The 14,190-nt window shown below is 39.4% G+C and overlaps 1 protein-coding gene and 1 long non-coding RNA gene across 2 annotated transcripts in view; one reads left to right on the top strand and one right to left on the bottom strand.

Annotated features, from left to right (window-relative positions):
• The window catches only part of LOC311257295 (alpha-1,3-mannosyl-glycoprotein 4-beta-N-acetylglucosaminyltransferase B), a 77,667-nt gene extending 72,128 nt beyond the window's left edge, over positions 1-5,539 (bottom strand). Inside the window, exon 1 of the mRNA XM_084352836.1 lies at positions 5,098-5,539. Within this exon, the coding sequence (XP_084208962.1) occupies positions 5,098-5,188 (91 nt within the window). The 5' untranslated portion in view covers positions 5,189-5,539. The remainder of the gene's footprint in view (positions 1-5,097) is intronic.
• LOC311257395 lies at positions 445-1,544 on the top strand. Its single transcript, XR_014622619.1, has 2 exons — positions 445-625; positions 963-1,544. It is a non-coding gene; the product is annotated as an uncharacterized lncRNA (long non-coding RNA).
• Positions 5,540-14,190: the final 8,651 nt, after the last annotated feature.

Raw genomic sequence — 14,190 nt, 5'->3', positions numbered from 1 at the left:
ACAACAGCATTATGACATGTGCTGTAACAGCAACAGCATAACAGCAATGTAAACATACATGCGAGATGTAATTTTTCTAAAGCTCACCTTAACAGTGTGAAATCCGCAGCTAGAGGCCATGAACCCTCTAAAGAGGGTGGTCTGACCACGGGCCTGCATGGGGCATTTCTCAATCTGAAACAATCAGAATTGTATTCAGCTGGAGTGAGACACTCAGTGTACAGTCCATGGTGCAGATTAATACAATCTGCACCATCAGAATGATTATTTCTCATCTAGTGACATGCATGTGTAGCCCCCATAAATTTAACATAATATGATATTTGAAGTGTTGTGATTTTGTATGTAGTAGCGCGTGAACATCCACAAGGTGGCGCATAGTGCTCACCGAAGGGTCTTAAAAACCAGCGTAGAAATGAGGAAGAAGGAGGAAGTGGAAAAAAAAGCAAACAAGATGAGAGTGCGAGTGCAGCTTCTTTGTGAACAGCGTGGAGGGAAGGTTAATATTTTGATTAAGTTTGAAGTTATTGTTGTTGAGGAGAGGTCAAAGTTGCCCGGGATGATGTTGTGTCGCCAGAAGATTAAGGAGGACAACTAGCTAATGTGTTTTGATGACTATTCTCCGGTGAGTGTGTTACGTTTTCAGTGCTAGCTTAACTTTGTTAGCTTGAGCTAAATTCACAAACGTGAGTGAGGAAAAAAAAACAATCGGAGGAATGTGAGGTGTTTGGAAAAAATGCTTATCACTGTTGCCTTAATAATGTATGAGATACTACTAGTAGGAACAAAAGCCTTTTAAGTTTTATTTTCTTAAAAGTTTATGTGTGTTGTTTATTTGTGTTGTGACTGTGTGGAAAAGTGAGATGAAAGATATCAAAAACGAGATGCTAAGATCTACTGATGCTGCATAGTTTAAAGAATCAATATGGACTTTAACTAAGGTTGAACTGTACACTATGCAGGTTGGTTTTTTTATGGTTGACTTCTGAGAGGAGACGACGGCGACTCGCAGTGGTTTCAGCGGGTGAGCAGCAGTCCGGGTCGCTACTACAGCTTCAAGTGGAGCCACTCCGTGGATCAGGATACTACAGCTTCAACTGGATTCCAGATAAGATTTGACAAAACAAAAGAAAAGGGGGCCCCTACATAACTGAACTGAGACTGGACAAACTTCAAAGGAGACAAAGTGACTAAAAAAAACAACTTTTGACTGGACTAAACTATACTTGAAGAAGCAAAATTATTTTATGAGGAAGATCCCACTTTACAGTGGAGGTGATTTTATTTAAGTTAAGTTATCTCAAGTGCCCGGGTACAGTAATTTACATTTGGACAATTGAGGTATTTTGTTTTATTCTTTATTGTGATCTTGGAGAGCTCTGGGTAAACAGAGGTACATTTATTTTCACTTGAACCTGGTTCACTGTATTTTGTTTTACTATTTTTGTCAAAGCATAACACAGAGGTAAATAAGCACTTATTGAGAGAAGTGTCTATTTTTTTTATGGTTAATAAATGCATCCAGATATTGTCTAAATATTGCACTTGTGTTTTGCTTATTAATCCTCCACCTAGAACTTAGATTTTAGATATTGATGTCATACTATTCCTCAGACTAACCTCTCACTGTAAGTGTTACACATGGTCATGAGTAATAGGTGGATATTTTGCTGTACTTTACCTTCTGGTAGAGATCATGCCATTTGCGCTGCCTCGGGGCTGGTCTGTTGCCTCCTCCAGCAGGCCAAACCCCAGAGCTGGCGAATGTCCTCAGTCTCACCATCCACTCCCCTACTCCCATTGCTTTGTGGCTCTTTGGTTTAGTGCTCATCTGAAGACAACATGGAAATAATAACAGTGGTAACAACTATGACTCACAGAATAAACATAGTGTGCTGAACAAGTGTGTAGGTCCTGTGAAATTCCAGTCTCTGTGCAATTACCATATTTACAGGCTATATTTTTTTATTAATGCTACACAGCATTTTATCTTTATATTACAAACATGTGCTCACTTGTCCTGTGCAATTATCCAACCATGGCCATATCTATCAGTGAGAGGTGTATATCATGTATACATTTATTTATTTTGATTTTATTCATCAATCAATTAATCAATCAATCAATCTTTTCCTCTACTTATGACTCTTGAGCTGCTATCACAAGTTACTGGTGTAGGATCAATAGAGGTCACGTTATCTTGTCGTTTTTGCATTCAGATACTGTAATGACATGCCTATACTGTCTCTGCAGACATGAACAGCTTTCATACATAAGCTTCAGGTTGGCTGATAAGGTCCATTATTTCTTGGAAGTAGTTTAAATTAAAGTCATAAACTAAGCAGCTAGACGACCGCTTAACATGTACAGTCGGATAAATCAGTAGACTGTACAAGTGTACTAAGCAAAACAAATGAACACTGAACGTGAACAGGTAAACGTGTTAACCTTTCCTGTTCAGCTCCCAGACCGTAGTGGGAGAGTGCAGGGGAGTATGTTTTCCTCCTGGGCTGGAGCCGGTTAGCTTCAGGGCTAACACCCTTCACTTCACTTCGCTGTCAGACAGCAGTTGGTAAAACAATAGGAGAGACATTACGTGGTCTGGAGAAGCTTGTGCGTTTATTTGGCCACATACTGAACTGTACATGCACGGCTAACCTCTTCCTCTGCACTGCTAATGTCTGCTCCGACTTCACCTGCCGCTCGCTCCACTACACACACAGAGACTCTACACACACATGCACGGCTCCACCCCTTAAAGAAACCACACCACTCTTAATAATATTATACTGTACTACTGAAGCACATACACACAGGCGTAACGCTACCGCTACCTAGAGCAGTAATAATAGGTTAACTTACAGTTACAGTAGCTGTAATACTGATGTTAGCTAACGTTAACGTTGGTTATCTGGCTAGCTACAATGACTGAAGTTGCTGAAACACGTCATGACTCGCCAACAAAATCATAAAATTAGCTGGTGTGACGAATGGAAATTTAAAATGTATCGATCAGAAAATAAAAACATTGAATGTACTTACTGTGAATCGCGACGGAGACGTTAGCGGGTCAATGTCATTCAACAGCAACATGACCAGAAAGAAGCGCCGTGAATCCTGGAGCTAAATGAGGCGACGCTGAGCACAATGCGCTGATTGGACGGCAAAGATGCAAACGTTGCTATTTGAATTAGGCGCCTTTCTTTCCAGGGTCTGTACTATAGACTGTATATAAAAAGGGTCTGTACTTAAATGTGAAATGCATATATTAATTACAACTCATTTCATTTTGCGACTTCCTACAAATTGTTGTCTGTTGAGGCTGTTCCATGTTAATTTGACCTTTGTTGGACTGGATTTTAGATCCACTAGTTTGGGTCAAGGAATCGTAAACCTGTGAAGCTGTACATTACATGTCTTTGTTTTTATGGGACAGTAGTGACAGAGTTCAAGGGAGACCTTGAAACTGTCACAAACTGCCTGTGTTCCCTCGACATTTCCCAAGTTCCCACCAAGACAGGCACCTTTTGGTCTTTGAAGTGTCAAAGGGAATCTCAAAACACCAAGAGTAAAATAGCATATCGGCAATAGAGTACTTGCCTCGATTCGGACCTTTGAATCTGCCAACTCTTGCGATTTGATTGATGAAATGTGAAGATGGAAATGTGTGATGACTGAGGAACTGTGATGACTTGATAACATTAGGAAAAGAGAGTGACCTACATTTATGGCCACAAACTGTAAATATTTTTTTATCCAAAACATAATTGCAAAATGTACAATGTTAGCTTTTATATATTACGGCATATATCTGTTATTAAAACAAGGTTAGGAAACTTAACAGTGACAGAACGTATTTTTTACAAAAAAATGATTTAAAATTACAGTATTGACTGCAATGTAAATTACGGCATGTATCTGTGATAAACAGTGTGCAGGAGTATTTTACAGTGGAGCAAATAAATGAACTGTAAATGAGGTAGACTAAAAATCTGTTGCAATGTAATACTGATGAAATACATACAACAGTATACCACAAATGACTCAAATAAGCACACTTATCTTATGAATACTATTCGACTAATGTAAGTACTTTGAAATAAAGTATGCTTTTTTAAAAGTATACTTTTGAACAATTTAAAATAGACTTACAATAAAGTGCACTTTTAAATAAGTGTACCTAAATTCACTTCCAATGAATTGAAATTAAAGTGCACTTTAATAAAGTATACTAAATGTATATTACAAAAGACTTGAAATCAGTATGCTTTTCTTATGAGTACTAATATACTACTATAAGTACTTTGAAATAAAATGTACTTAGTAAAAGTATGCTTTAGAACAATTTCAAACAGACTTACAGTAAAGTACAAGTGCAAATTAAGTGCACTTTAATAAAGTATATTAACCGTATATTACAAATGACACAAAAACAAGTACACTTTTACTAAGAATACTAATCTACTACTATAAGTGCTTTGAAATACAGTATACTTTGTAAAAGTATATTTTAGAACAATTTAAAATAGACTTACAGTGAAGTACACTTTTAATAAGTGTACCTAAGTTCACTTCCAAAAAAGTGCAAATTAAGTGCACTTTAATAAAGTATATTAACCGTATATTACAAATGACACAAAAATAAGTACACTTTTAATAAGAATACTAATCTACTACTATAAGTGCTTTGAAATAAAGTATACTTTTTAAAACTATACTTTAGAACAATTTACAATAGACTTACAATAAAGTACACTTCTAATAAGTAAAATAAAGTACAGCTTTAATCATTGCATAATTAGTATGTTTAATTTTAGTATATTGAAGATGAACTTAATCACATATATTTTAAAGTACACTTTCTAAAATTATATATTAAATATACTACACATTAAGCACAAAAAGTAAAAGTATATTTGTAATAACCTTTGTTATGCAACAAATATATTTTTAATATAATTAAGTGTAATACTTTTTCACCTGGGACGTTACTAGTTTTGTTTTCGAGGAACCAGACAGTCAATTAAGCCTACATTTGTTTTAGCATATAAAGTTACACTTTCTAAGACCTAAGGGCAGGTTACACTTTCAACTTACCTACATCACTGGGGAATGATTTAATCCAAGTAACCGACGCAAAACACGCGAACACCAGCAGACATCCAAATTTTAAAGAGTAAATCCTCATTTCATTTATTACTATCAGTCCGTCCGTTTTTGTCTACAGGCTTGTTGCAGATACCTTCACACCAGCAGGCAGCAGGTACATGTGAGCGGTTCAGGTAAAGTGCAGGTGATGTTACACTTCAGGTGAGGGAGAGTTACGGGCGTGACTGCCCTGCCCCAAAGGCCAAAAACACAATAGCATGCCATAGATACACGGTCACATGACAGGTCATTTGAAAACGCTGATAAACTGTCTGCGAGTGACCAACAGGTGTAATATTTATGTGGGTGCAATAGCGACATCTGCTGGTGGAAGGAGAGGACGACGCTTGTCCTGTGGCCAGGGCATGAGCTGTGTATTTCATGAACTAGTAACTGGTAAAAATGCATTTTTCAAATGCTCATTGAATTTCAGAAATAACACAAAGTGACTATGTATTAAATGCCACAGCATGAAAAATCGTTATTATTATTATTATTATTATTATTATTATTGATGTTAAGGGAGTATTTCATAGCTTATCATGTTTGATGAGAGAGATAAACGTGACATTCATGTAATTATGTCCACACATTTTCAGTAAGTCTTAATCACCTACAAAACATTTTGTTCTGGTGTTGGGTTGGACATTTGTTTTGCAAGTTAATGTTAAGGTTAGGCTATATTTCTGATACATCATGGAAGGTCTTGGTGGAGTAGTTCTATTTCATGTCAGTGAAATAGATAACACTATGAAAAAGAAACCGGTTTCTGGTGTAGTGACATCACTTTTCGGGACTGGGACCCATTACCTCATAGTAACATTGTAACTGAGGATAAACATTGCCTTGATTATTCCTTAAATAGCATCCACCTTCTGAGATCTCTGATTAAATATGGAATAAGAAATCAAGTATATCAGGAGGTTATTTCCTTAACTCTAGCCTATACTAAAACAACATAATAGAATTCCTGACATTCAGTTATGGCTTTTGGTTTTGGTGTGCCACCCCAAGATTTTCAGTGGCCCCATATGGCCACCCTATTAAAAATTTCTGGAGGCGCCACTGATTGTTTTTCAAAATACAAAGCAAGGACATTATTTGAAATGATCTTGGTATCATAGTCACATATTCAGTGTCTAGCAAGTTGAAGGGGTGCACTTGGGTCAATACATCAAACATTGATATATTGATAAGACACTGGTATTGTAACCTTCCAAATAATAATAAGGTTGAAAGTATACATATTATATTTTGTATTTTCTCTCTCTCTCTCTCTCTCTCTCTCTGTCTCTCTCTATCTATCTATCTCTGTGTGTGTGTGTGTGTGTGTGTGTGTGTGTACAATATGACAATATGAAGGGCATTATTTTTTTAGATTTCAAGTAGTACCCTGTTACATTTGGCAAGATTTTCTTTTTAAAAAAACATTATTTAAAGTATTTTCTTAACAGTATAAATGCTCAGTACATCATTTGAATGACTGCCGTGAATGCACATATACATACAGTAAGACAAATACAAAACTAATGGCTCAGATATTATCAGCAATATATAACCATATAACTCTCTTCTCTTCCAGACAGGCTTAACAACTTCTTTGCACGCTTTGAAGCACCAAACCCGACAACCAGAGGGTGGGCTGGTCCTTCTCTACCATCAACGCAGCAGACACATGCAGGGCCCTAACTAGGGTCAACCCACGGAAAGCGGGAGGCCCGGATAACATCCCAGGATGTGCACTCAGAACCTGCGCTGGTGAGCTAGCAGATGTCCTGACTGACATCTTCAACATCTTAGTCAGGCCATCGTCCCCAGATGCCTCGAAACATCCACTATAATACCAGTAGCAAAGAAATCAATTGTATCCTGTCTGAACGACTACCGCTTGTCGCACTGACACCAATTGTGATGAAGTGTTTTGAGCGGCTTGTCAAACCACACATCACAGCCAGCCTCCCTGCATCACATGACCCACACCAGTTTGCTTATCGTCCCAACAGCTCCACAGAGGATGCAATATCCACCACTTTGCACTCAGTCATCACCCATCTGGACCAGAAAGACACCTAAGCCAGAATCCTGTACATTGATTTCAGCTCAGCATTTAATACCATCATCCCCCTCAGAGACTAATGGAGAAACTCCTCCTACTCGGCCTGAACACCGCCACATGTCTCTGGATCCAGGACTTTCTGACGGAGAGACCTCAGTCTGTCCGTGTCGGAAATAACAACTCCAACTCCATCACGCTGAGCACTGCAAAACAGATTTGCTCCACTACGCCGAGATTCCGCATCTCCATCTGATGACCTGTACCACTCATCGCCACAGAGAAGGGTAAGGTCTGAACGTAAATCAGAAGCTAACAGGCCGCAGGCAAAGCTAACGACTGGACCCCAAACTCTGATTGTGGGAGATGCCACTGTTAAAGATGTGAGATTCATGTGCGGTGAAAACATGAAGGTTCTCTGTTTTCCAAAGGATATGGTTCCTGACATGACAGCGAGAATCCCTGGTATTGTTGCAGCAAATCCAACTGTCAAAAAGATCATTTTGCATACGGGGATGAATGACATTGTGAAGCAGCAGTCTGAAATGCTCAAACAAGATTTTACTGATCTGTTGAACACAGTCAGCTCCCTGGATGTTGAGGTTTTAATCAGTGGCCCCCTTCCACCAGTCAGAAGAGGTGCTGAGAAATTCAGCAGATTGATGGCACTGAACACATGGCTTTCCAAAGCATGTAATGTCCATTCTATGTATTTTTTGGACAACTTCAATTTCTTTTGGGACCGCAGACATCTTTTTAAGCAAGATGGACTCTTCCTAAATAGGTCAGGAGTCAAACTGTTTATGTCCAACATATCTTTCTGCCTGCGTCACCAATCTGTTCCCTCCACCAAGGACAAGAGGCAAGACAGGCCGAAACAAACAGGAGATAATCACAAAGGAAACCGAGCACAACCCCCAGCTGAAGTGAGCTCCACTCATGAGAGACGTCAGGACAAACAGGAAGAGGATTCTCTCTGTGAGGTTCAACTGTCTACACCACCCCAAACCCCACCCAGTTCACCATCTACTGTGGGCATGTTGTCGCCTTCGTCCCCCCTCATGGAGTTCACTGACCAAATGAACAAGCTGGTCATCGCTGGGACACAGTTTACCCCCCGCCCTACTGCAATTTTCTCTCCTCTCATTCCCCTGAAACACCCTCAGCCTTCGGTGAAGCTAAGACACACACCACCCCCACCACTTTCACACAGGCATCATCCTCCCCAAGCTGATAAGAGCTCAGCACACTTAGATCTTTCTGTCTCTTACTGCTGATGTTTTATGGGTCCAGGCTCTAAAGATGTCACTCCTGACTATTCCCAGCGAAAGTCGGGGCCCAGTGTACTGGAAGCTTCTTCAGTTCATGTTATGATCGGTAATAGAAAAAGAATGTTTAAATTGCCAAGAAAGAGTGTAATGTCAAATTTAACATTCATTCCGGGTCCAGGCTACGAAGTTGATATCTTTAATGTCTTCCCCCCAGAAAAGCCGGGGCCCCTTGGAGTTCAGGTAGTCTCCTCGATTCCTGTGTTTACAGGTAATAGAAAAATGGTGAATTTGCTGAGACACAGGGAGTGCCTTAATAAATCTGCCAATCTATTAAATTTAGCTCCCATTCCTCGTCAGCCACAAACTGTCACAAAAGATTGCACAGCTGGTTTTGACTCTTTTAATTTAGCTTTATTAAACATCAGGTCTCTGGCAGGAAAATCTTTTTTAATACATGATTTTATCATCAAACACAATCTTAATTTTATGTTTTTAACTGAAACCTGGTTAGACCAAGACAACAGTGCAGCTGTTCACATTGAATCAAGCCCTCCAAACTTCTCTTTCATAAGTGAGACTAGAAAGCATAAAAAAGGAGGAGGTGTTAGTATTCTGTTTAATGAGTTACTCAAATGCAAGCAAATGTTTTATGGAAATTTTACTTCTTTTGAATATGTGGCTCTTCAGTTAAACTCATCTTCTCGGGCTATATTTCTAAACATCTACAGGCCACCTAAATACTGTACAGATTTTTTTGATGACCTTGTTGAGTTACTGTCTCTTATCTGCACTGACTTTGATTGTGTGTTAATTGTTGGTGACTTTAACATCCATGTCGACAAACCTGAGGACAGATGGACTAAAGAACTGTGTCGTGTCCTTGATAACTTTGGACTCACTCAGCATGTGATGCAGCCCACACACAACAGGGGCCACATCCTAGACTTGGTTATCTCCAAGGGTCTGAACATTCCTAAGGTTCTGGTATCTGATGTTGCTCTCTCTGATCATTACTGTGTTCTCTTTGAGAGTGATATATGTGTGTACACAAATGTTCAAACTGAGGTCGTCTCAAAGCGTTACATCACTGAAAACACCAGTGACATATTCATTGAGGCTTTCTCCTCCACACCTCCCCTCTCCAGGTTCTCCGTCAATGACCTTGTAGATCACTTCAGTTCTAAAGTTACAAATGTTATTGATGCCATTGCACCCACTAAAGTGAAGGTGGTCTCTGGTAAGAAAAAATCTCCTTGGAGAAATGCCACGCTTGTCAAAATGGAAAAAAAGGAATGCCGAAAGGCAGAGCGCAGGTGGCGCAAAACTAAGCTCCAAGTTCATTTTGACATTTATAAAGAGAGACTTTACATTTTTAATTTAGAACTGAAAAAGTCAAGGCAGTCCTTCTTTTCAGACATTATAACCCAAAAACAATAATAATGCACGTGCCCTGTTTGCTACTGTCGACAGGCTAACAAACCCTCCTGTGCCAGTAGCCTCTGAACATCTATCTACCAGGGCCTGTAATGAATTTGCATCCTTCTTCACTGACAAAATTCAGAAAATTAGACAAGCGGTCTGTGCCACCGTACCTAGTACAGGAGGCGTGTTATCCATGTGTCCACCGAAAACCAACTCTAACACCATGACACAATTTGACCAAATCAATGACAAAAACCTGCAAGAGATAATACAACATTTGAAATCTTCCTCATGCTGCCTTGATATTTTACCAGCAGGGTTCTTCAAAAAAGTTTCAGACTGCATGACTCCAGATCTGCTACAGATTGTCAACATGTCTCTACTTTCAGGCGTCTTCCCCCAAGCCATGAAAACTGCAGTTATTAAACCACTCCTGAAGAAGAACAATCTAGACACATCAGTAATGAATAATTACAGGCCCATATCGAACCTCCCAATTTTAAGTAAAATCATTGAAAAAGCTGTTTTTCAACAGCTGAACAATTACTTAATAGTAAATGGCTGTTTTGATGTCTTCCAATCAGGATTTCGACCACATCATAGCACTGAGACTGCTCTAGTCAAGGTCCTCAATGACATTCATTTAAACACAGACAATGGCAAAATTTCAGTCTTAGTATTACTGGATCTCAGTGCTGCGTTTGACACAGTCGACCACAACATACTACTGGACCGACTGGAAAACTGGGTGGGACTCTCTGGTACAGCACTAAACTGGTTTAAATCCTATCTAAATGATAGAGACTACTTTGTGTCTATTGGTAATTACACATCTGAAAGGATGAAAATGACAAGCGGAGTACCCCAGGGCTCCATTCTGGGGCCTCTACTATTCAACATTTACATGCTTCCTCTAGCTCAGATAATGGAAAACAACAAAATATGTTACCATAGTTATGCAGATGACACACAAATTTACATAACCATCTCACCAGGGGACTACAATCCCATACAAACGCTAAGTAGATGCATTGAACAAATCAATGATTGGATGTGTCAGAGTTTTCTTCAGTTAAACAAAGATAAGACTGAAATAATTGTTTTTGGAGCCAAGGAAGAACGACTCACAGTCTCTGCTCAGCTTCAATCTATAATGTTGAAAACTGCAAACCAAGCCAGAAACCTCGGTGTAATAATGGACTCAGACCTGAACTTCAGCAACCACATTAAGTCAATTACAAAGTCGGCCTACTATCATCTTAAAAATATATCCAGGATAAAAGGACTTATGTCTCAGCAGGATTTAGAAAAACTTATCCATGCATTTATCTTCAGCAGACTCGACTACTGTAACGGTGTCTTTACAGGACTCTCTAAAAAATCCATCAGACAGCTGCAGCTGATTCAGAACGCTGCTGCTCGAGTCCTAACAAGAACCAAAAAAGTAGATCACATCACTCCAGTTCTCAGATCTTTACACTGGCTTCCTGTCAGTCAAAGAATAGATTTCAAAATCCTGTTGTTGGTTTATAAAGCACTGAATGGTTTCGGGCCAAAATACATTTCTGATCTGCTGCCACGTTATGAACCATCCAGACCTCTGAGGTCATCAGGCTCAGGTCTGCTTTCAGTCCCTAGAGTCAAAACTAGACATGGAGAAGCAGCGTTCAGTTACTATGCGCCACACATCTGGAACAAACTCCCAGAAAACTGCAGGTCTGCTCCGACTCTCACCTCTTTTAAATCAAGGCTGAAGACCTTTCTGTTTGCCACAGCCTTTCACTGAAGCAATTTTAAGTCTTTGAACTGCACTGTGATTTTTATTTTTTCTCTGTGACTTTTGTTCTATTTTAGCCTACTTTCCTATTTCTTAACTTGTTTTAATGTTTTGTTTTAATGTCTATTTCTTAACTTGTTTTAATGTTTTGTTTAAATGTCTATTTCTCAACTTGTTTTAATGTTTTGTTTTAATGTATCTTAAATGTTTTACTGTAATTGTATGCGCCTGTAAAGCACTTTGAGTTGCCCTGTGTCTGAATTGTGCTATACAAATAAACTTGCCTTGCCTTGCCTTGCCTTACACAGCCACGTCACCATTCCCCTATTGACCCCTTTTTTTAATGTGCTCCAATATTGAGCACCAAATTCTGTCAAATACAAGGATTTTGAGAGTATTTTTAATGAGAAATCTATTTTTATAATGAAGTTTTCCTGTAATTAACGGATTATTAAGAAGGACGAAGAAAGGGGTTTTATTACTGAGGATAATCACTTGATTCATTGGCTGGGCCCCTTTTCCACCATGATACAATGTTTAAGTGGGTACCCCAGCAGTAAGATTTTAAGTGTGGCGGGCCAAAACCTCCTTCAGATGTTTTTTTGAGATTCTTGCAGTTTTGTAGCTCAGATAGCAATCTAGCATTCTGAAAAGGACCATTTTGAAATATTTAGCATACTTTTGATACTTGAATTTATACTTTTTCCTTTTATCTAAGCATCATTTTGAATGATGTAGGCTATTTTTTTTCATAGTAATTTTTATAGTATAGCCTTCCTACTCTAATAATGTAGGCTACATTTCTCTTCCAACACTGGATACCATAAAATCCTGTGATAGAGTAACACAGTAATTTGTTACAAAATGTGTTCCCCTGTAGTGTTTGTGTCTGTGGTATCAACTTATTCACAGCTAGTGGAAGCAAGACTATGTCTGATGGAAAGTCTGTGGGAGTTGGTACAACAGTAGCTTTCCACTTGCAAGGTACACACGCTATAATGTTTTCCAGTATTTCCTCCATTGCTGGCCAGCCACCTCTGCTGACAGTGACATCAGGAGAGGAGAGGAGTACTCTGTCAGACATGGTTCATGACATTCATTACAGGCTGGGTCCCAGTTAGCTAATGGTGCTGTCCCAGGTAGCTGAATATGTTTCTGTGGCATATGAGGCCATTTGTGGAGTCTTTTTCCTTGTGCTGTCCTGTTCTCTATTTATCATTATACAGTATACAGTCAAGAATACCACTAAATCTAAGTGAGAAAAAAAGCCATGATAAAAACATCGAAAATTGGCCTAACTTTTATTAAGATGGTACTTTTTGGGGGGTTATGACTAAATTCCATTTTTAGGAATCCAGTTTTTATATAAAAAAGACCACAGCAGAGAACATCATTACTGTCCTGGCAGCTTAGACATCCACAGTAGTAATCAGTTTAACACTGCTGTCTTTGTGGACCCGGAGCCCCAACCTCTCCTCCACCCCAAGATCACCCACCACCAGGTCAGCCTCATCAGACCAACGTCAAGGAAAGCCAATGTCAGTAACAACTTTAAACAGTGTAGTATCCTGTTAGCCCGATGCTAATGAAGCCACAGATACTTCATCATCAGCTATCACACTCTTGGAGACATTTCCATCAAATAATTCAAGTGAAATGACTGCTCATCTTTTGTCGAGTCCTGCCCAACATCAACATTTTCACACTTCAGTGAAATCACGTGGAACACACTGTTGCACTTGAAGTGTATGGGCTGTCGTCCTCCAAAGGTGTCGGCGTGTAGTATGTTGATAAAGAAATTCTGCGGAGGCAGGCTGGGTGGAAGATAGAGCAATCTTTATTGAAACAGATCTCAAGCCAGCGTCCGAACCAGAGTGTGGCCACTTGCTGGTATTCTCAAATCTCTGCAAAGTGATGCCCAAAATGATTTGCCCTCTGCTCTATCAGAACTCCTCTCAGTCTTAGGAGATCAAACAAATTCACCCCCCGTTCTTTGGTGTGCGGGTCCTTTTTAGAGTCTGTTCGCTCATACCCACCTATTTCCTCTAATTGTTCACATTTGGGGAACTGAGGGTCCCTCTATCCTGTTGAGAAGGAATGGGTCTGCATAACACCTCTGTAGAATATTTCTCAAGGGATTATGTTTGTGTGACCCTATTGATGTTATCTAAAGTTGACCTGCTAGTTTCTCTATACTTAGATGGAAATGTTTGCATTAAATCAAACCTGAACCTCTGAACTGGTCAGTTCTCAGTGTGGACCTCTTCCTTTAGCTACTCTCTGACGCACACTACAGGGCTAATGAGTTATTATCCAAGACATAAGACCTTTACGTCATCACCTTCCCACATATACTTTAAGGGAAGCATCTGGTCCTGTCCCATCCTGTCCTGTCACTCAGAGCTCAGGAGGTATAAGAAACACACAGACACTACACACTTTAAAATCATCCACCAGCCATTCAGACTGCATTCCCACATGGGGGATACATGTCAGATGGTTGGTCTGAATATTTAAGC

Source organism: Pagrus pagrus (genome assembly GCF_965226575.1).
Source record: "Pagrus pagrus genome assembly, chromosome: 5".
Lineage (NCBI taxonomy): Eukaryota > Metazoa > Chordata > Actinopteri > Spariformes > Sparidae > Pagrus > Pagrus pagrus.
This window is presented reverse-complemented; position numbering and strand designations above follow the sequence as displayed.